We start from the raw sequence: 23,545 nt of genomic DNA, 5'->3' as shown, positions 1-23,545 counted from the left end.
GTCTCTGTGTGGTTTAGCTTTGATCATTTTGCAGCCCAAATCCTGTCTTAGGGAGCAAAGGATAGAAGCAAATTTTAAAAGGCACTCTGCGCACCAAGGGGGCTCATTGGGCAGTCTGTGAAGATCCAGGGTTACTCAGCTCCAGTCTTAGAGTCACTTGCTGTGGAAGCCACTTCTTCACATCAGGGTATTCAGCAGTATAGATGGGGTTTCTTGGGAGGCAGAGGCAGGTGGATCTCTGTGAGTTCAAGGCCAGCCTGGTCTACATAGTGAGTTCCAGGACAGCTGGGGCTACAGGGAGAACCTGCTTCAAAAAGACCAAAAACTGGAGCTACAGGGAGACAAAAAAAAAAAAAAAAAAAAAAAAAAAAAAAAAACCAAAAAACTCAAACTGGCTAGTTTGAACATTCAGATAGCAAAGAAGCCATATTTTCACATCAACTAACAAAACTGGAAGGGGCTGTGTTTTTATTATCAAACTGTGGCCATCCGTGTTTTTACTGGCCTTTAATAACTGACTTTATTTTGAAAATTAGGGTGCAGAGTGGTCCAGATATCACAAGGTCATGATGCCTTTACCTTAGGAATCCTGGTTCTGGTGGGAGCAGTGGTTTAGAAAGTATAGTGAGATGCACCAGCAGGAGTAGAGTTCCCAAAGGCCAAGGTGGCCTGTCAAAGTCACCTTGTGCTGTCAAAGCACTGAGCAGCCAAAGCCTCTAAGCATGGTGGGAAGGGAGGGAGCCAACAAGCCAGCATCCCTAGAGCTCTAGGATGTCCACCCCTGTGCTGTGGCTGAGATGAAGCTGCTCTTCCTCCACCTCCCAAGAAAGCGGTGTCCTAGTGTGGTCACACAGCCTTCTAGGAATGGTGGAGGAGTTCCATTGAAAATAATGGAAATTCACATTGCTGTACTTTTGATCCTTAAGAGGCAAGTCTCTTTTGATCCTTGAAGATATTCTCTCAAGTAGCGAGGGCAGGTAAAGTAGGGAGGAGAGAAGCTTAAAAAGGAGGATGATCCATTTCATCGAGCCAAGAGGCTGGACTAGTTGGAAAATCAGGGTAGCCTACACTGCTTCCTGTGGAGATGTCAGAGGTGGGTCCCCCAGCCATGGCTCTCAGTGTCTGGCTTACTCCCTGCCCTGCATGCGTAATGATGCCCAGATTACTGTCCACCGTGTAATCCAGCCCATTGAGCAAGGGAGCGTGGGATGGCAGGGACGATATGGAGGATGGAGACTGGGGGATTCCATAGGGGCTCCCATCCCTCAAGTCCTGATAGGATTGTCCTGTCCCATCCATGGAGAAGTTCCCATTCATTAACTGTCCGCCTGTAACGTCCCCCACGTTGCCATAAATCCTATTGGTGTGGCCAAGTTCTGAGAGAATTTGATCCTCTGTGGACAAAAGAATGGAAATTTATTGTCAGCTGCCAGGACTTCAGTGGTCCCTGATCTTCACAACCAGCAATACAATGACTAGGAAAGATGCCCATGGGTAGCAGCCTCCTTGCTGCCAAGCACAGGTCAGACACCAACCTGCCATCCAGAGACCAACCCAGGCCAAGGAGAAAATGAGAAATACCTGTGGAGACTGAATTCCAGGTCCCAGAGACTAGGAAATGTTTGGTGAGCTTGCTGGTCCAGAGTAGATCATGTACTAAGATACTCTGGCCAGGCTCAGGTGTGTGATTGCCCCAGATTTGGTGGTCATGTTATCTATGTCACAAACAGAAACTGTGCTGACAGAATTTGCTCTGAAAAGCATTCAAACCAAGAAAAGTGCTTGGTTGGACTGGTTGGCAAACAGGCCCATATGGTAAAGGTGGCTGGGGACCACTCTTAGACCTGTGTGTAAATTCTTAGTGTACCTGAAAAGGGGGTTCAATATCAAAGAACTGGGTTTCTCTCTATATCCAATAATCTACTCACTGGGGACAAAGAATAACTTGATTAAGGCAAATGGACCTTTTTTCTTGAAGAATTTCATTATGGGAATTTAATGGAAGAATTTATCTCTCCAATAAGGGTGAGCAGGGTTAGTCTTAAGAAATATAAGATTTTATGTTACCCAGAGCAAACATGTCTTACCCAGAGACCCAGCTGCACCCAAGAGAAATGAGCTACAAAACAAGATTTGGTACTCCTGTGTGCTCTGGGCATGTCAGCAGCTCAGATGAGATTAACCATTCTTATTCCTGCCAAGATGCCCAGAAAGATGGGACAAGGCTCCTTGGCCCTCCTTGGGTCCAAAGCCCTGTGTTCTAAGAAGACTGACCTTTGGGCTCAGCAGAGCTCTTAGGGGATTATGCTCATGGCTGGCAATTTGTTCCAGTGCCGCCTTTCTCTACGCCTACATAAGCCTGTACATCGGTTCCTATGTAGGGCTACCTGAGGTTAGACTTCAACATCCCACCTTTCTGAGTATCCCCCATACCACTCATGAAGATAAAAAAGAGGGAGCTCATGCCCTTCAAAGGGAGCAGGAAAATGAAGGTTCAGCTCCACTGTAAAAGGGCCATGACTTGGCCCTTTGCCTGGTACTTGCCATCCCCTGTGATAGACTCCTGTGGGGACAGCTGTGCCTAACATTTATCTTCATGTACACAGATGTGCTTAGCTTTCCCCAAGAACATCCACAGCTGGTTGTGTTCATTTATGCCCATGATAATTGTGTGAGATGGGCAAGTAGGTGGCATTCCCATATATGGGGGAGGGGTCTGAAGCTCAAGAGAACTGGGTGACTTTGATAGAGCCACACCAGAAACTGGGTTTCTGATCCCCAGTTCAGGATTCTTCCCTGAAAAGAAGACCTACATTTGAGGGCTCAGTGACTGAGAACAGTTATGGTTATTTGCAAACAACCTGAGGATCCACTCGTGCGGTAATTTGCAATTTTGCTGATGCACAAATTTGAATATAGCGCATGCTGCAAAGCTTGTGTGCAGGGGACAGGATGAAGTGAGTGGTGGGGGAAGGGATTTCAGAAACGCAGCCAGTTTCCCATCATGCACTCACATTATTGATTTCCCAGGAAAAGGCCTGTTGAGCATGTCCTCCTGCCACCAGGATTGGAGGAATGGCTTGGCTTACTTTAGGGGACCGTGGGAGGAGTTCAGTGTCCCTGCAAAGGGGAGAGGTGCAGGAGGGCTGGGGCAGAGACTGAGACACAGCTGTGTGGGCTGCTGAGGGCACCTCTGGCAGCAGGAAAGGAGGAGAGGCCTCCTGGCCAGGGCAGGACCAGGCCAGGTCCCCAGGAGCCTGGCCTCCACATATCAGCATCATTCTCTTGCTTGCTATTCCTCATCCCTTCTAGAAGGGCCACTAATTCCTTTCCCATGCTTCACTGCAAGTCCAAGAAAAAGCCTGTGCCCTGGATGAAGTCCTCAGAAAGACCCCTCCTGCTGGCAGGGATTACTGTTTCCCAGGGAGTTGCCTAGGGCCTCGGCCTCGCCCCTCCAGCCCTGCTCACCTCGGAAGCTCAGCTCACTGTCACTAACCCCACAGTCCTCAGCTGAGCTTTCCTTCTCCTGCTTGCTGCCTCCCCGGTTCCTCTTGACGCTCTTATAGAACTGCCCCCAGCGATGCCGCCCTGCATCCTTCTTCAGACGTTTCTCCTTGGCCCTTCTGTTCTGAAACCAAACCTGCCACAAAGCACAAGGAACACACTCAGGGGCTAGCCAAAGCCCCTGGACCCCCAAAGCAGGTTGCTAGAAATGACAGAAAGCCTTGGTAAGTGTGCCAGAGCAAAGTGCAGGGTGCCCACTGTCTCCATAGCCTGAGCCTCAGTACTCTGCCTCTGGCTCTGGCACATGCTCCAGGGTGGTGGCCCTGAACCCATATCCCTATAGAATCAATGTCACCACTCACCAAGTGATGTCACTCATGTTCCCAAGCCTCCCTCAGGTGGAGGGCACAGACCTGGACCTCCAAAGGGCAAAGGAGTGTGGGCAACTCACCTGTACCACCCTCATGTCCAGCCCTGTCTCAGAGGAGAGCTGCTCCCGCACATGCCTGGCAGGCTTTGGGGAGTTCTTGTAGGCATTCTTTAGCGTCTCCAACTGCTTTGCTGTGATGGTGGTCCGTGGCCTCTTAGCTCCGGCCTCTGAGTCATCTGCAGTGAAAACCACCTTACTGAAATCAGCCGAGCTGAAGCAGCTGGGCCTCCCCTTGCCTGCCTTCCTTCCCCAGACAACCTCGGTGAGAAGAAGGGACAGCGTCATAGGGGAGTGTTCCCCACCCAGGGAAGCTGACTCTGGTGTCTCAGTCTTCCACTACACTGAAAGTGAGGCCCACCTTCCTTTTTCCCCTCAGCTCCCTCTTCTCCCTCTCTGGTCAGTCTAGCTGCACAGAGGTCTGTCACAAATGAACACACAGTTCCCCTCATTTCCCTATCATGGTGAATACTCTGCTTAGGCAACTTTGAAAAAGTCACTCCCCGGGCTATAAAATGAAGGAGTCAAAATGTTATCTTTCCTGAACTGCCCCAGGTATCCTACCCACTTTCCCACCTGGTTTCTCTGCCCCCTACATTGGCCTTGTTGTATCTGCCGTGTCTACATGGGCTTCCAACTGAAGAGAGCCTGTACCTCCCTAGTCACCCCCGGAGTCAATTTAATGGATCAAAACTAATAGGACAAATAGAATAAAACATGTATTGTTTCATGAAACATGTTTAGGCTTTCACTGCACAGATACATATTCAGTTGAAATATAAAGTGAGTTTCATACTATGGATCATAGTCAAGAGGAATAGTCAGAGGAATATTCAGGACAACATACTGGTCAACAAATGTCTTCAATAGTCTTTGAGCAGTCAGCCTCAAGTTCCTGTTAAAGCTGGTTTGTTACACTCGGGCACAGAGTGATGTCTGAGTGTTTGGTGGTGCACAGTCAGGTGTAAACAGCTGTCTGTCTCCTAGCTCATGGCTCTGCACTGCACACCTGAGGAAGCCAAGGGTCAAATCCAAGGGGACCTCCATGTTCTCTGCGCTCATGTGTGTCCTACCTTCCTCCCAGCCTTCTTTTCTTCCTTTCCATTTTAGAAAATCCTTGTTTAGGAACAACAATAATGGCCAACATTTATTAAGTACCTACTGTGTGCAGAGGTTTGCTATGAGCTTTACATATATTCAATCCTCCATTCTAAAAGATATTGGCAGTTTGACCTTCCTGCTCAGGGAGGGACTTGGGTGAGTAGCCTCATCTCTCTGGAACTGGGGGGCAACACCACTTCCCCACATGAGGCTCTGTGTTCTAGGAATTCAGCAGTTGCACACTCCCTATAGCTGTGCCCAAGTGAAGGGTGGAGGCCCCAGGGTCCTGTCTTCTTGCCCCACCCTCCTCCTGATGCTGTTTCACCCTCAACAGAGCCACTGTCATCCCAGAACTGCTCTCAACCAACTCCCTCCCTCGATTCCAGGACTCACAGGGCCCAGAGTCCAGAGTTCCTAGGCAGACCACTGCTCAGGAAAAGCACTGAAATGCTTCACTTTAAATTTTGTAGTAAGGGCTCAGCCGTTTCTGCCCATATTTATAGAGTTCACAGATGACACTGTTTGATACAAATCTGAATTGTGTAAATAATGATGTCAAATAATGAAATAGTGTGTTTTTAAAATATGTAGTCTTCATATATAAACTTTCAAATAATAAAACTATTTTAAAAATGTCCCAGCTACTTTGGAGGCTGAGGCAGGAGGATCATTTGGGTCTAAGAATTTGAGGCCATCCTGGACAACACAGCAAGACCCCCTCATCCAGGGGGAGAAAAGAAAGAATGGAAGGAACAGTGGAAGGGAGGAAGAGAGGGAGGGAGGGAAAAAGGGAGGGAGGGTGGGAGAGAGGAAAAGAAAAGGGAAGGAAAGGGAAAGGAGAAAGGAAAATTTAATTCATGGAGAATCTGTTTCAAACAATCAGCCTAGTGAATTAGAAGTTACTTCCTTACAGGCAGTTCCCTGCCACCGCGGTGCGCGGCTCATTGGTGCAGCACCACTGCTCATATGCACAGGACTTTTTTCATGTGATTATGGGAACTATTATGCTGTTATTTTAACATTCGCTGTTATTATAATTTAAAATCTTTTTTATATCCTATAACAATGTCATCCAAGTATTCATTAAGTAGCGATGGCAGTGCTTGTGCTGAAAAATGTACCCAAAAATCAATAGCTTTGGTGCGGAAGTTAAATGTGATAAAAACACTATGAGGAAGGCCAAGCAAGACCATGGTACCCTGGCCTGTTAATTTAGGAGAGAGCATCCAGCAAGGTACTAGAGATAATGCTAAGAAAATAAAAAGTAGCATTAAGGCAAAGTACACTTGGGTTATGGATTGGTGTGGCTACAGAAATATATTCCCCCTTCTTTTAGCATTAATTCCCACAGAAAAATCAGCCTTAACATATGTTTGTTTTGAATTATGCGAGGTGTCCTAAAACTTGCCCCTAGCATAAAATGTAGCATCATTATATTGAAAATGCAAATATCCAAGGAGATGAGATGAATGAACAAAATCATTCCCACTAAGAAGCAAATAGCTGGTATTAGACCTTTTGTTTAGCTCAAAGGGAATTATGAGCCTGAAGAAGGATTAGAGTAGTGAGAAGGAATTAAAAGTCAAAATCAGCCAAACTGCCTACAGCAGACTAATGTCCCCTACTATGTTAACCGTCCCTCAGATTGTACAGGAGAGAGAACCTCAGCCTTTCTGACAAGGACACCTGGGAAACATGTCACAAGTACCTTCAGCTGTTTTTAACCCTTCAGCACACTTCGCCTCCTGACTATATCTCGCTCCACCTGGGCCTCATATTGATTTGGCATCCTGTTTCATAAACATCATCCTAGTTAGTTAGTCCTGGGAAATAGCTTAGTATGGCAGAGCTAAGACTGCCAGTTATACAGCTTGCCAAGGAGGTTCATTCATAGGCTGCCCACCCAGTCTTGGATGCCAGGACAAGCCTCTTTGTATCACCCTGCAGGTCTGTGGGATAAACTTCTTCTACAAGATTATGAGCCCCACAGTGTCATTCTTGCCACCCCAATGGAATTACCACCAGTTTCTCTCTTCTCTGGAATCATCTACAGCTCCAGGAGTTTCTGGGCTGAGAATAATCAGGGTCCACATGAGGCTTCTGATACAAAGACCCAGCAGAGGTCTAAGAAGAGATGGTGTCTTAGGGCTATCTGGTAAAGGTCATCAGAATTTCAAAATGTCTTGGTATCTCTGAGTCCATCTGCATTGATAGACTAACAAGTCACACCACTCTTCTGTAACATCCTTGTGGACTCCTAAGTGGGCGAGTGTATCAAGGCAAATGACTTAGAAGGGGTCTGCAGAAGCCCTGGAGGAAGAAGACCAATGTCCTCTGTCCACCTGGAAAGGCTGGAGCTGGGATTTCCCAAAGAGAGAGGAAGTTCCTGTTCGTCCCCAGCTGGCTCACTACAAGGCCCTGAGGAATTGCCTCAGCCTGCTCCCACCACACACACACACACACAAAAAAAAAAAAAAAAAAAAAAAAAAAACAACAAAAATTTCTACATATATAAATCACTTTTTTTTTTTTACAAAAAAAAAAAAAAAAAAAAAAAAAAAAAAAACCACCATAATTTCTCCATGTATTAATCTGATTCAGATAACATAGGGTGTGACCCCAGGAAAGAGCTAGAAGGAAATATATGAAATTATTTGTCTCCATCAAGCCCAGACCTGTCAATAGGGATGCCTTCCACAGAAGCATCTGAGTTGTTAAAAATGTTAGTCACAGGTTAAGGACCTTGATGTTCTGTGAGTTCTGGGTTTAACATTCCGGTTGGACTCCAGGGCATGATACCTCTACCCTGAAGACAGAACTGTGAGTGAGACGCCAAGGGCGGGGCTTCAGGAAAAGAGGGAGTCAGGATTGGCCTTCCTGAGGGAAGCATGGGAAATGGGGTGGTCTGTCTGAGCCCTGTCCAGGCACTGGAAAGTTCCTTTACTTCAAAAACATGACAACAGACCAAAGGCAGTGGCTTCCAGGCTGCCAGCCTGGGTTACCAGGTGTGTCTGAAACACTGAGGCATGTCTTCAACCTGCATGAAGGCTGTGGCCTTGAGGGAAGGTAGAGACCATCATACTGTTGAGTCCCCCAAAATGTGGCTGTATGTTCCTCCCTGTCATCCTCAGAATGACTGACTCAGCATCGGGGCTTCAGGCACTCAGCAGTCAGTGTCCCTAAACCCACAGTCTGAGGGACAACAGAAGACAACTGAAAATGGGCCAGTCCTGCAAGTAAGTGCTGTGGCTCTCACTGACTACATCCTGTGAGGCATGGGATGCTGAGAGAAGTGTGCACCCCAAATGCCCATAGTCAACCAAGTATCCAGCCACCCCCCAGCCTGCCAGCTATGCTCCAGGCAAAAAGTCCACCAAGATGGTGACAGAAAAGTGTCTGCTCCCAGCCCACCACTTCATAAGGGCCTCAGTAGCTCTCAGTAACCACTGCTTAGTGAATGCTTCACAAAGCCAGCAAGGACTAAAGGTTTGGAGGTATTCACAACTAACTCTCACTGTGGAGCATTCATTACACTTCTCAGAGGAGGCTGAGTGTCAGCTGTGCCAGGAGGGCTATACAGGAGGGACTCAAAGAGGAGGACACCTCAGTGAGTGGGCACAGCCTGAAAAAGGAACGTGGTGGTTCCCGCTGCTCACCGTTCTGCTTGGCTGTCTCGTAGTCTTCCTTGCAAACAAGCCGCCCATCCTCCATGAGATAGAACTCATCCCCAGTGGCCAGCTGCCGGTTGCAGATGATGCAGGCGAAACAGTGCAGGTGGTAGACGAAGTCCTGGGCCTTGCGAACCACCTGGGTCGGGGGGATGCCCTGCTGGCAGGCTGTGCATTTTGTGCCAAAGCGCCTGTCAGAGCAGCAGTAAAGAATTAGGGCAAGGGGGTTGTGCTGAGGGTGTTGACCCCATCGTCTATCAACCCTGTCCTACCCCATCATCTGATATCTGTGGGTGCAAAGCTTACAGGTACTCTGTCTGAGCTTCCCACTAACTCCACTGCCAGGTGTCCTCGCTGTTTTCACAGCGAGTGAAGGATTGGATTAGATCTAGAGCTCAATGTTCATTCCAAGGCTGACATCCCAGGGATCCACACTGACACCTCTCAATGCATGAGGGCAGTGGAGGAGTTTCTAAGTCTCCTTCAAAGCAGGTAGTCACCCTTCACCGCCAGCCTTCCTCATCATCTTTGTGGTGCCACTGAAAGGACCAACCTGGTAGGAGCCCTATGTGCCTGGGGACTACGACATCTAAAGCCCACAGTCCTCAATAAGGTTTCCTGAGGGAGGGGGCCCTGTGTGGCTGGCGTAGTGGCAGCACGTGCTTATGCCCACACTAGCACTCTGGAAAAAATGCACTGTCAACAGAGGGGGGCTCTCCTGAAGGCTTCTGTTCCTCTGTTTCTTCGCCTTCCTCCATCAGGCACACAGGGAAATCCAACCCTCTCCATGCTGCTCCAAGATGGCATGGTCTCAGGTGGGCCCAGGAAGAAGCACTTTCAAGCCCCTGCTATGATCCTGGTCAAGGAGTCCGTGGATCTTACTTTAGAAAATTCTGCTTCAGTCAGCTCCCAGGCCCTACACCTTTATGGACTGTCACCACAGCAAGAAGCAGCCACCCACTGCCTCCCTCTACCAGGGGTGGTGAAGCAGAAATAGACACGGTGGAAGAGGCATCCGGCAAGGTCCTTGAAGCCCCTCTCCCGATGCTAGTCACAGGGGCACACAGAGCCTCAGCAGAGGTCACAGAACCAAAAGGGAAACGGGGGCCAAGGCAGTAAGGGGGTGCTTGACCACAGGTAAATCTTCCCCCTTCTGGAGGCAGAGAGGAAGGGAGACAGGAGGGCCTGGGAAGCGGGGGGCAGAGTTTAAAACAGCAATCAACCTAATTATTCATGACACTTCACACAGCAGAACTTTATCTTCTTCAGGATGAAAGACTTCGCCTAATGGATCTGGGGAAGGTTTGATTTTAATGGTCCTTTTAACTAATGCTTATAGGCAGCCTGATTTCCCCTGAAAGGACAGTACATATTTCATCCACATTAATACCAAATAAATTAATTATGGTCATGGCTATCATGATGAATCCCAGATTAATGCAGAATGATGGGTCTCTTATGCAGTAATGACACCTGCTGAGGAAGCTGCACTGGCCTGCAACAGGCATGGGTAGCTGCCACGTCCACAGAACACCCCACCCCACCAGGGACATGGTACCCTGGAGAGAAGTGGGGGCTCCGTATCACATCAGTAATTCTCACCAACAGCCTGCAGTGTGGTTGGGGAACTACTCCTCTGAGACCAATACAAGAAAGGTCCTGGGGTATGAAGGGCTGAGACATGCCTCTTAGTTTAGAAAGAGCTGGACTCTTAGAGTTCTGGGCCTTCTGAGCCCCCCTTAGTTGGCCAGACTCCTCTCAGGGGGAGCCTGGACTTATGTCAGATTTTCAGAGAGATACAGGACCCAGAAAAGCAAAGGTAGTATTTGTTGAATAACAAAATTCATGACTAAATAACCAGGCCCTTAGAGCATGGTCACAAAGATGGCTAAACCTGAGGGTGGAGAGCAGAGCCTCCAGACCAGCCTGTACTGCCCAGAACACAGTGGTGACCAAGTTTTCTCCACATGCAGCTGGGCTGTGTCCAGGAACCCAGCTCTGCCGTGTGTGTGTGTGTGTGTGTGTGTGTGTGTGTCCCTGTGTGCATGGGGCAGGGAGGCAGACAGAATGGAGGCCTGTATATGTGTCACTAGAAAGTGCTTTACACCTTCCCTATTCTATCCCAGCCAATGAACAGTCTCCACCATGCTCACTACAAACCCACCCAAGAAGCTCTGGAAGGCTCCTGGAGTGTGACCATACCTGCTGCTGAAGATGCTGGGGCAGAAGCATCTCTAGAGAAGACCTATACCCTCCTGAAAGCAAATCCTACCCAGGAGAGGAGGCCTGAGGGGAGACCCCGGAGCAGAGCGAAACCATGCAGCAGCCTCTCCCACAAGAGGGCCACTTCTCCCTGCCTCTAAAAAGTAGATGGGCTTTCAGTAGTCAGCCCAGTTGACACCAGAGCAGCAAAGACATGAAAGATAACAGGGGATAAATTTAATCTCATCCCGACAGTGATTCATGCAAGCGGGTGGCAAGTGCACAAGAAAAATGAAAAATAAGTGGACTTTCCCACCAGTGCTTTTTAGCCATTGAAGCACTTTTCCTGATTGTGGGATTTATACCAGTGCTAAGTAGAAGCTGTGCCTCGTTACCTTTTTCTCCTGAAACACAACAAAAAGGATCCTCACCAGGGGGCCTGGTGCATGCCCTTGGCTCCCTGTGCTCTCTGGCTTGTTCCAGCCCTAAAGAGGCACCCCTACCCCACCTCCAGTCACAGTTAGTGGTCCCAGAATAAGCGGCCAGGCTGGGAGTGGGAATTCAGTGATAAAGACACTGGTCTAGAGTTTCCAATGTCAGACCTGCTGCAATCACAGATGAGGAAGTCCAGGTAAGCAACACTATCATCCTGTGACCAGCAATAACAGGATACATCACCATGGTTCAAATTCCAGGGTCCCCAACTCCGAACTTGACTTTTACCCAGAGAGCCAGTAGTCTAACCAACTCAGTTTTGAAGGATGCTGGGGTGAGGGAGGACATGGCCACCAGTCAGGGAAGATGGCTTCTTGGGAAGGGTATTCCCAGAAAGCATCTCTTAGTATTGTCACCAAGTACCCACAGTATGCAGACACTGCCCAATTGGCCAATCATGCACTCTGGCCGCACTCTTTAGAAATTTCCTGCCTGCTGTGCCTGGTCAAACCTCAGGGGACAGTCAACAGCTTAGAGCTCATCCAAAATGATCACAGAAACACAAGGAAGTGGACTGGGACAGTGGCTCAGTGGGAAAACACTGGCCTAATATGCCCAAGATCCTAGGTTTGATCCCCAGTGCCACAAAAAGATAAATGAATGCAAAGAAGGACTTGTTAATGGCTCACCTCCTGTTATTTCCTCCTCTGACAAAGCCATGGGGTACAACAAACACCAGGAGAATAAATGACTAAATGGACGAATGAATAAGCAAGTGAATTAAAAACAGCTTGAGTAGTCAGGGAAGGGAGGCTCTCAAGAACAGAACAGCAGTTCCCATCAAAAGCCTTCCTAGGAGGGACATTGAGCCCCATGTTGAAGTGAGGCCTGCAGTTTATACTAAAACACAAAATTTTCATCCCACTTTGCTGTCTTTGTCATCACATTCATCCCACAGACGTCTCTAGAGCAGCCAAACTGAAAAGCAGGCATTATGCCTTGTGGCAGATGAGAAACTGAGGCTCAGAGAGGTGAGGTACTGGCTCCAGTTCACAACACCAGCAGGAGAATCAGAATTTGAATTCTCTACTTCCACCGGGCATGGTGGTGCACGCCCTTAATCCCCGCACTTAATTCCAGCACTTGGGAGGCAGTGGCAGGTGGATCTCTGTGAGTTCAAGGCCAGTCCATTCTACATAGCAAGTTCCAGACCTGCTGAGGCTACAGGGAGAAAAAAGATCCCCCCCCCAAATAATTCTCTACTTCCAAAGCAACACACCTGACACAGAGTGGGCATCAAAGGCAACAGGCACAGACTTGGTATCTGGGATGTTTAATCTCACTTGTCAACTTGATTGGATTGAGAGATACCTAGGAGATTAGTACAGCACAGCTCTGGGAGTGTCTGTGAGGGTATTTCCAGAGAAGGTTAACTAATGGGGGGCAGGGGCTTGCTTTCAATCTGGGTGGTGCCATCCCATAGGCTAGGAGCCTGGCTGGAATAAAAAGGGGAAAGGAGAAAGGCTAGAATGCTCATTCATTTCCTCCCTCCCTCCCTCTCTCCCTCCCTCCCTCCCTCCCTCTCCTTCTTGATTAATATGATATGAGCTGCCCTGCCATGCCTTCCTTACCAATAATGAGACTGAAACCCTACACCATGAACCAAAATAAACCTTTCCTCTCTTACTTGTTTCTCTCAGGTATTTGTCACAGCAACAGAAAGCTAACAGTACCCCCTACCCCAAACTGAGCTTGAATGGAGAACCTCATACCCTTCACATGTCCCCAGCATTTCTGAGCCCTCTGAGCAATAGGGTCTCAGCCCCACAATTCAGGGCTGTCCTTCGAGCCCTTATCCTCAAGTCTGTTTACCCCAAAACATCTTCCTAACAGAAGACTCAGGTATGAGGGGCTGAGGGAGTACAGAAAACAGAGCCAGCTCTCAGGGACTAGCCTTGACCCCAGGAAGGACCACAGCCCTCGTCCACTCAGCATGCTACCTCCAGAGTGTCCTCCAGCACTGACTCCAGGAGACTGCACCTTCACTGTGCCTGCCACTGTCTCAATCCCATGGTCTCACATCCCTCTCTACTGAGCAGACTCTGTGTCCATCTGACTAATCCTTCCCTCGAACTCCCTGGCTCTCTTGGCCTCACTACCATCATTTCTCCCTCCCAAGCGCAGGCATCTAGCAGAGCTGAAGAAAAGCACACCACCTTACTAATCTCCCTTTGCATTGATGGTATACTCTACATACCTAAACAGGCCCCAGAAATCAATGAGGTATGTTGATTCCCAGTCCAGACACATCTCCCAATTTTAGTCTCAAGTGGGGGCCCAGTTCCCATTTCCCAAAGAAAAAGACAGCTCTAAACAAAGACCTCCCATGTGCTTCCCCACTCTTCTACCCACCCCTACCCCCACCAACCACCATAGCTGGGGGCTTCCTGCAGGTGGCTTGTGCCTCTGCTGTTCACAACCCATCTTTCTATTTGGACACAGGTCGCCTACCTCTGGTCTGATCAGATTCCCCCAATTACTGTCCCCTTTGCCTTCCACATCATTTACTTCCTGTCCATTTAATCCTTCCTTCAGCACACATGATACATGCCTGTGCTGGATAGCTTTAGTTGTCAACTTGACACACCTGGATAGAAGGATCCTCAGTTGGAGAATCTGCCTCCATTAAACTGGCTTGTGTTCATGTCTATTGGGTGTTTTCTTGATTTTTGAGTGATATGGGAGGGCCCAGCACACTGTGGGCAGTGCCACCCCTGGGAAGGTTGTTCTGTACTGTATAAGGAAACAGATTGAGCATGGGCCAGGGAAGCAAGCCAATAAGCAGCATTCCTGCGTGGCCTGTGCTTCAACTCCTGCCTCCAGGTTCCTACCCTGAGTTCCTATCTTGAGCTCCCTCATGATGAACTGTAACCTAGAAGATGTAAGATAAAATAAATCCTTTCCTCCCCAAGCTGGTATTGGTCAGAGTCTTTTGTCACAGCAATTGAAGGCAAACTAGAACAGGGCCATTGTTTCTGACATTTGAACCCATGTTCTCCATCTATCACCCAACTCTATCTCCCTTTAGAACAAACTCCATGTTCCCCATCTACTACCCATGCCTCTACTTCCTTTAGTATAGGCCTCAGAAAAGGTCTAGAAGCAATGACCCAGTGCCCCTGGACCAGGCTTCTCTTGAATCAGCGTGCTGCCCAGACAGCCAATCAACCTGCACTTGTCAGGTCATGTGTAACCTAGGATTGCTAAGCCCAGCGGTCAACTCAGGACCACCATGACATCTCATCCCCTGAGGTTTATCTCTCTCCCAGAGCAGGGCCCAGTGGCCCTGCCTGAGATTCCCCCACCATCACCATTATAGCTTCCCCACAGCTTCCACCCCATTCCCTGCCTACCCCTTCCCCCTGGGCTCCCTTTCTCCTTCCAGCCCAGGCCCCTGAGCTCAAGCTTGCAGATCCCTTGGCTCCTAGGTACCTTCCTTCAGGGTCTAAACCTCAGCTTCTGGTCCTTCCCACGATCTGCACATGGCAGATGGTGGCAATTCCATTCATCCATTGCTCAAGCCAAAACCTTGAACCCTCCATCTGATCTGTCAGCAAATCCTGTTGACTTAGCCCAAAATTAAATCAAGTGTCAGAACTCTTCCTACATCCCTTTCACTAACCCCTGCTTCAGGCAGTCGTCAGCCTCCCCCATGGCTGCGCACCCCCCCCGCCCCCCAACCTCGTCTCCTCAGTAGTTGCAGCAGCCCTAGTCACATGCTCTCCTTCCCCTGCTCAAAACCTTCCAGTAGCTCCTTGTCACAGTCAAACCCAAAGTCCCTCCAATATTGTACAGGACCTGCACCATCTGCCCGTCTTGCCTCTCTAACCTCATTCCACCGCTGCCCTTGCTCACTCAACCCCTCACACAGCCTCTTGTGTCTCCGGCACCTCTTCCTCATCTGGGAATACTCTCCTCCACACCCGTGTGGCTCACTCCTGCCATTCCTATAATTCTCCCTCCAAATGTCACTTTCTCGAGGGGAAACCCCACAGTGCTTTCTTTTCCCTCTGCAGAGCTCTCATGTCAACAGATGCACCTAGCATGTCCTGTTTCCAGCTGTTTCCATCTTTCCAGCTCTCAAGAAAGCAAGCAGAGTCTTTATCTGTTTTGCTCACAGGTGAATCCAGTTCCTGCCAGGTTATGGATTCGGAGAATTCGTGAGTGGCCCACTTCTAGAGCTTTCACACAGATGAAAGGGGGTGGGTACGGTATCTGTGCCTCACAGCTAAGAACAGTGGAGATGGGATTGGAGCCCAGAGTCCTTCCTCAGGGCACCTCCCTCATGCTTGGCCACTGGAAGGGAGGCAGTGGGCACTAGTCCAGGCTCCCAGTCCAGCCTCCCATGTGTGGGAGCTGCTGGGGCCTGCCATCTCAAGGAAACAAAATACTGCATAACTTGATTTTATGCTTTAATTGCTTGGCGGTGATTTATTGCAGGCTGTATATTTTTTTCCCAGCTGACACTTCCCTACATGTATTTCTTTTATCTATCACCACACTTGACAGGTGAGTTGCTGATATTTACTGTTACTGTATGTACCAATATTTCCAACATATATCACCACCCACTCTAAGGCCACAGCTATGTCATGGGCACATAAAGCTCTGCCCAAGTATGGTCAACCTGCTCTACACATAGATGGAGTGTCACATCTGGAGAGGACTGACACAAGAGTACATGAGAGCCTTGAGGATGGGGATACAGCCCCTGCCAACAGCATACAATCACACATCTACATGCCCAGGATGGCTGCATGGTAATTATTTATTTTTAAATGTGTTTGTATAATGAGTGTATAGTATGCATGTTCCTGTGTGTGTGAGTGTGAGCATACCCAGGCTAGCTGGCCATGGGCTTCCAGGGATTCTCCTGTCTGTGCCTTCCATCTTCCCATAGACACACTGGGATTATGGAAGTATGCTACTACATCTGGCTTTCTGAGGGTTCTGGAGATCCAAACTCAGGTCTTCACACTTGCAGAGCACTTTATCTACCAAACCATCTCCCAGCCCATGATCTATTTTTTTATTTGGCTTTTTAATTTGTTTACTTATTTTTTTGTCTTTTGGAGACAGACTCTCCCTTTGGCCCCAGACCTAGAACTCACTATATAGACCAGACTGGCTTTCAATTCACAAAGACCCACCTGCCTCTGCCTCCCAAATGCTGGGATTAAAGGCATGCACCACCACGCCCAGCTCTTATTTGACTTTTTACCATAAAGTTTTCATTTTCTTTAAAGAACATGCAATATTATTATTATGAGGTTAGTGTTACTAGAGCAGAAGTTAGTGTTACTAGAACCACGGACCTAATTCAACCCTCTCATTTACCAGAGAAAGAAACTGGAGCCCAGAGACAGGTAGTGACTTACGTAAGACCACACAGTTCAGCTAGTGAGAAAGAAAAGAGTTTGGAGTCCCTGATAGCTAATGTTCATTGTGGACTTGAGTAGATTTCGAATCACCATGGAAACATTCCTCTTGGCATGGCTATGAGAGTGTTTTCAGAACGGTTTAACTGGGGAGGGAAGACCTTCCCTGAGTTCAGGTGACACCATTCCACAGGCTAGAGTCTTGACTGAATTTTGGAGAAAACACCAGCAGTCAGCACACTCTGCTGCGGTACTGTGGACACAGTAAAACCAGCTGCCTCACATTCCTGTCACCAGGACTTCCCTGCCATCATGGACTCCACTCTTAAACTGTGAGCTAAAATAAGCCCTTCCTTTTTTAAGTTGCTTTTATCACAGCAATTAGAAAACTAATTCATATAGGGGCTGTACCCTCTCCTTCCTTGCAAAACTCAGATTTGCTTCCCTAGAAGCAATGGGCACAGAGGACCTGACCTTAACAGCCTACATCACCAAAGCTTTCTGACTGCCACCCTTCCCGCTTGTGCCTCCTTCAACCCAAATATCCCTTCCTACCAGGCCCACCTCTGGGCACCTCACTCCCATCGCCTCCAGAAATCCAAGCTCAGCACTCCTGGGCCCACTATCTTGCTCCCCTTCATCTCTTGTTGAATCTCTGGCCAAGGTCACCCAGGGTTGTCAGAACCAGGATCTGTCTTGTCTGGCCCAGCCCAGTCCCCTGCAGTTTTGTAAACATGCACTAAGTGTGTAATGTCCACCAGAAAATTTCATGTGAATTAGCTCACTAAACAACACGACAGCCTTTTAGGTGGTGGTGGTAGTAGTAGTTGTTGTTGTTACAGATTTTCACAGATTGCAACAGACTTGGATAAGTCAGCTGTCAGGCCCAAGGTCTCCCCATTCATCTTCCCCAGATTTAGAAGAGAGGCCTTCTTCACTCATTCACTCCAGGTTAGTCAACCTCTGCGAAGGGGTCAACTCAGCTGGTATCAAACCATCCTGGACAGAAGACTCACCTTGGATATTTGCTTTAAAGCAGGACATCATCCTGGCTTCTGATTCTGGGCCAGGGTCCACACTGTGAACAAGTCCCAAGCATCTATACACGGATAGTCTTGAGTACCTTGTGCTCTTAGCTTGCCTGAGGCAGCTGTAGGTTATTTGATGAACTCTGTGTCCCAAATTCCTTCAAAATTTAAGGCCTCATTCTCTACAGGGGCATGACAGACACTGGCGGACAGTGAATGAGACACTTGGGGACAGAGCATCTCCTAGTCCCTCAAGCTTTCTTATTGGCTGCAGGACTCACCCCTCATGTGTGACTTCCCCTTGGAGTAGGCTTCTAGGACTACAGAAAGTTCCCCAGGGAACAGAGTCACAAGCCAGAACCTGGCTCTGCCAACCCTGGGAGACCTTAGTTAGAGATTCAGCAGGAGATGAAGAAGAGCCAGATCATGGGTTGAGGAATGCTGAGTTTGGAGGTTTCTGGAGGTGATGGGAGTGAAGTGACCAGAGGTAGACCTGGTGGGAAGGGATATATGGGTTGAAGGAGGCACAAGGGGGAAGGGTGGCAGCCAGAAAGCTTTGCTGGTACAGAAGTGTAAATCAGGGGCCGTGGGGACAGGAGCAGTAGGAATGACAAGAAGGCCCTTAAGGGTGGATCATTGTGACTTGCCACCCAAATGGCCAGGAGTGGGGGTTGAAGAGAGAATAAAAGGGTTCACCTCCACTGCTGCTGGCCTGAGTGCTGCCCACATCTGCCACTCCCATGTCACCCAGAGCCACTGTGCTTGGGGACCTTATTTTTTCAGCCCAGTGCTATCTGACTGATTTGCAACTGTTTGTTCCACCATGGCAGGAGATACCTGAGATGTGATTTTCACAGATGTCAGGAGTCTGGGCTCTTGAGGGTAGTCACAGGGCATAGCTAAATTCAAGGGCTCAGGATAGGCAGACAGAATCCTGGGCTCATCACTGCCTGATACATGGCTGCTGGTCCCCAGGGGGGACCTGCTGGGCTAAGTAATTGCTTCTGCCTTGATTACTGGCTGTCACAAATGACTGTGGCTTGGTCCCTCCAGTGTGTTTGAGTCTTACAAATATCCATGTGCACAGGCACTATCTGGACCATCTGATCGTTACCTTAAAAGGTTTAATTTGTTTAGCAAGGGAATCAGACTATAACCTATTCAGAAATTATGGAAAGCCACATGTCAAAGAGACCCTCCTGCATGCATGTTCCTCAGTATAGTGGTGTATGTGTGTGTGTGTGTGTGTGTGTGTGTGTGTGTGTGTGTGAGCGAGAGAGAGAGAGAGAGAGAGAGAGAGAGAGAGAGAGCAGGTATATAGTTACAAGAAATACTGAGCAAAATTCTAGCTCCAGACTGAATCCACAACTATCAACCAGTCCCAGAATAGCCTTAGCCTCATCCTGGAGCAACAGGTTCCCACTTCACCTCCATGCCAAAATGTGGACATTTATTCCGGTGATGTGACTTGCCACTGTCACTTCCACAACTTCCATCCACCATTGCCCATCTGTCTCCAAGCCTTTTTGCAGCCATGTCACCCCAGCCTCTGGCCCCCGGGGCATGCCTTCTCCCTTCTTTTCTTACCACTACACGGATGTACCATCACCTCCCTGATGAAAATAGCTAATAATAATGGTAACTAGCTAGCACTTGCTTTGTCTTACTCAACCCTCATAGTAACTCAAAAAGGTTGACATTTTTATTCCCACTTTGGAGATGGCAAAGTGAGGTTCAATAAAGCCTGATGTCTCGAGTTCACACTAGGTCTGGATTCAAGCCCAACACCCACCCCTTCTATGATATCCACCCCAAAAGAGGCCAAGCCTGCCTCCTCCAAATGAACCCATGTCCTGTGGGCCTCTGCCTACAATGCAGATGAGGGATAGAGACTCTAGTCACCAAGGGACCGGGTAGAGGCCACCAGCAAAGATCAGCATACAGCCAACAAAACCACCCTGCAGTAGCCAAAGAGCCAGTGAGTTAAAACACAGCGTCCTGAACTGCAGGGATAAATCACACAGCCCCAAGGACGCTGCCTACCTGCCCTTGGCTGACAGCCACCTGGAGATTGACTGACTGGGGGAAGGGGCGTTGAGGTGGAGGAAATGTTTGCCTACACAGATCCCTGGGGATGTGGCCTTCATTCATACAGGGAGCCCCCTAACTGACCAGCAAGGTGAGGGCCTCAGGGGCAGGGAGGCACCCCAAAGCAGCACTACTTTTCAGACAGGAGTCTCCTAGAACTGCAGCGCTCTAGAAGGTCTGAGACTATCTCCCACAGCTTCTAACAGGCAGGTGTGAGTACAGATCCCTGGTGGCCCAGGGTAGCCTGAAACTCCCAACAGCCTGGAATGTCCTTGAAGTCTTGCTCTTTGCCTAAACCCTAGATAAACGTCACGTCACTCTCCTCTACTCCACAGCCATGCTTGCCTTCCCATCTTAAGAAGCATGCTTTCTCTCCCAAACCTTCACATCAAGTAATCAGAGAAGTCTGTCTGTGGCTTAGATCCTACTACATTGTTATGCCCTCCACATTCAGCCAGGCTGCCCCACCTGGATAGGAGCCACTCTAGGCTAGTTACAAGTCATCTCTACCAGAAGCTCTCAAAGCTGGGAAGGGGAGAATAGGCGAGGTGGGAGCAGGCCCAGCCCTGAGGGAGGGGGCTCTGACAGCCAGGCTCTCAATATCAGAACCAGGTAGGTACCCAGAGATATTCATAAAACCCCCAGCACCAGGTGGACATGGTGAGCCACTATCTTCTTCCCACTCTGTGGGTCAGTGTGAGCTCTTGAGAGATAAAGATCTAGTTACTTGCTCATTTGCTGAGCAGCAGCTGTAAAGGATAGGACAGATGCAACAAAGTTTCATCTGGATTCACCAGCCTGCTCTTCTATAACTCTATTTGGCAAAATGATCCTATGTACCATGTCTCTTCCATAGCAAACAAAACAAGAATTTCTAATTTTCTTAAAGAAATCAGTAAGGCCCAAAGAGATTAAGGAACTTGTCTAGTGGTACTCAGCTGGCTGCTAACAGAACCACACTGAAACCCAGCTCCCAGAGCAGGGAACCCATCCTGTGTGTACTGTGCTTCAGTTAGAGAACTGCCAGGGCTCCTCACTGGACTTGGTGGGTGATGAGGAGGGGACTCAGAAGTCTTGTTCCCAAACCCTTACTCTCCCCAGACCCTGGTCCTAGTACAAGCAGACATGGGACCCATGACCTGCTGGATACATGGTCTAGAAAGGACATGCTTAACAAATGCAGTGTGAGGAGTTGCATTGTCATGGCTTTGGGATGTCTTCTGCATGGAGGGTGGCTTTCCTAATGCTTCAAGTTTCACACTGGACTCAGAGAAAATCACAGCCCCATTGCACTGTATTAGTTCAACACCTCTTTGGGGGGCTTCTGGATTTATTTCCTTTAAAGAAGAGAAACCATGGACCAGAAAGCAATAACAACAGACAAAGCAAAAATCAGGCCTTGTTACTGAGAACAAAAGAAAAATGCACCACAAAGTGCAATATGCAGGCAGTTTTTCTTTCTTTGGGTATACAACAACATTGCTCCCTGCTGCCTGCTCCCAGTATTACATGGGAGTCCTGACCTGGGGCTCTCTGGGGACTGCCTTTTGCTGCTGAGATAATACACACCTCCAGGGGGCGCTATTCACATCCCCTCCTTGACTTGCAAATGGCATATAGAACAGAGGCAGAGGATGCCCCTGGGGCTGTTCAAAGCCATAATATAATTGCCTTGTCCCTTGCTGTGGGCAGAGATAAAAGTGAAAATAGTCTAAGAACCTAGAGCCACTGTGCTGGTCAGTACACCCAATGTGTCCTGCCCCTGTTTCTGAACAGAGCTAAGCGCCCACCAGAAAAGACCATGGTTTCCCTTTTCTGATTCTTCAAAGAACACATAGAAAGGATTCTGGTTTCATGTCTCCTTGTACTAGGATCAGGGCCTGGGGAGAGTAAGAGTCAGCTTCCAAATGCCACACACCTGAAACCACATTGAGGCATGACAGGCAAGCTCAAGTACATGGTACCTGCCATCCCTCCACAGGGTTCCCACAGGTGTGACTTCTGCTGTAGCTGAGTGTGAGATGAGAAGGTGACCTGGGGTTCCAGGACCTGTCCTTCCGTCCTGCCAGACCCCTGAGGTTTTCTTGGCTGGTAGCAGCCCCCTTGCGTGGAAGTAGATGACATTTAATAAACTATGAAGAGCAGGCCTGTCCCAAATGAGCAGCAGGTCCTAAAATCCCTGGATATGGGAGGTAAAATTACTCTGACCCTGGGGAGCTTGCTCCCTTCCAGTCCTTACCTAGGATGGGGATTGCAGCCATGATTCCTATCTAAGCAGCTGCCGTCCCCAAAAGTTGGGTGGGGCCTGTAAGTCCATTCTCCTCACTAGGAACTTTAAAGGTGTCACTCTTCCCCTCTGGTTGGCCCTCCATCCCCAGGGAAGAGAATAGCCTTAGCTTTATGTTCCTTCTACACTGCAGCACCTCACCGAGCTAACAGCCTGGCTTCAGCACTGAACCCGTGGCCAGCTCCTTGCTTGCCAACCCTGGTTCAGATCATCTTAAGAAGCAGCAGTCTTGCAGAGCAAAGGAAATAATTATGACTGAATTTCCCCCCAAAGTCGTGCAAAATACGGGAAAAACTGGTTGCCAAAGCCCTTGCAAATCCATTACACAGTTTATTTCTTGTTCACATCAAGCAACAGCCTATGGGCAAGACTTGAGTGCTTATGTGGAGGATGGAAAAATGAATACCATATAGACCCTTTGCCCCAGTCAACAGGAAGATATGGCAGGTTCCTGAGGAACAAGGAGACCTGAGTCACCCATGTGAGAGAAGGGGAAGGGAGAGAGTGCTTCCCAGGGCTCCCATCCTCAAAGGCTAGTCTCTGAGCAGTCATGGACAGGTAGGTCACCCTTGAGACTATGGCCATCCTTCCTAGAGGAGGAAGCAGCCTGGAACATGTGTGGAAGTAAGAAATGCAAATCATGCCTGGGAAGAGGTCACCAAGGAATTAGTGAGTGAGGACTGGAAGGATGCCCAGGGCAGAAGCCTCCCAGAGTGCTATATTGTAACCAGGGTATTTTCTGGGCAGAAGGGCCCTGAGGAAAGAGCAAGCAGGGGATCAGGACCTGGGCTGTGAAGAGGTTTGGAGCTGGTCTGGAGAGGTTTGTGCTGCAAAGTCCAGAAAGGAGCTAAATGGGAGCCATAGTATGGGGAGGTCATAGAGGCAGGGGCTTCAGGGGTACTGGCCCGGGTAAAAGAGGCATAGTAATCCCTCCGCTGCCCTCACTCTGGGCCCCTCTTGAGTCTAAGGAGACCCTTTTTCCTTGTCATGCCTTCTGCCAAACCCCTGTCTCCCCCTTCCCAGAATTAGCCATGGTCAAAACCAGACACAGCCCCAAGGCAATGCTGGAGCTTAAGGGCTGGGGATGGGGGACAGTGGGCCTCTGGTGAGGAAGTCTTGGGTCCATGGCCCTGACAGCCTCTCTGTACCCTCACGGGTTGCCCTGACCTGCCAATCCCTGTGGATTCTGATATCTGACCCAGAGAAATTGCAGGACCTACCTCACCTCTGTCTCTCAATGGCTAAGAAGGTTATGTGGTCTTTGCCTCACCCAGAACTCTCTCTGGCTTTCAAAAGTGCAAGAACAAACCAGAGGAAGGTGTCCTTATCACAGAAGGCTGCCCCTCCCTCAGCCTCTTCTGGCCCTT

General features: G+C 48.9%; 1 protein-coding gene across 1 annotated transcript in view; it reads right to left on the bottom strand.

Moving 5' to 3' along the window:
* Positions 1 to 472: 472 nt before the first annotated feature.
* Lhx4 (LIM homeobox 4) overlaps positions 473 to 23,545 on the bottom strand; it is a 41,559-nt gene continuing 18,486 nt past the window's right edge. Inside the window, exons 3-6 of the mRNA XM_008829738.1 lie at positions 8,689 to 8,891; positions 3,956 to 4,110; positions 3,469 to 3,640; positions 473 to 1,394 (exon numbers count right to left, since the gene is read on the bottom strand). Of these exons, the coding sequence (XP_008827960.1) occupies positions 1,000 to 1,394; positions 3,469 to 3,640; positions 3,956 to 4,110; positions 8,689 to 8,891 (925 nt within the window). The 3' untranslated portion in view covers positions 473 to 999. The remainder of the gene's footprint in view (positions 1,395 to 3,468; positions 3,641 to 3,955; positions 4,111 to 8,688; positions 8,892 to 23,545) is intronic.

Source organism: Nannospalax galili, unplaced genomic scaffold, assembly GCF_000622305.1.
Source record: "Nannospalax galili isolate Female #2095 unplaced genomic scaffold, S.galili_v1.0 scaffold294, whole genome shotgun sequence".
NCBI lineage: Eukaryota > Metazoa > Chordata > Mammalia > Rodentia > Spalacidae > Nannospalax > Nannospalax galili.
Note: the sequence above shows the minus strand (reverse complement) of the source record. Positions and strands in the feature narration are given on the sequence as shown.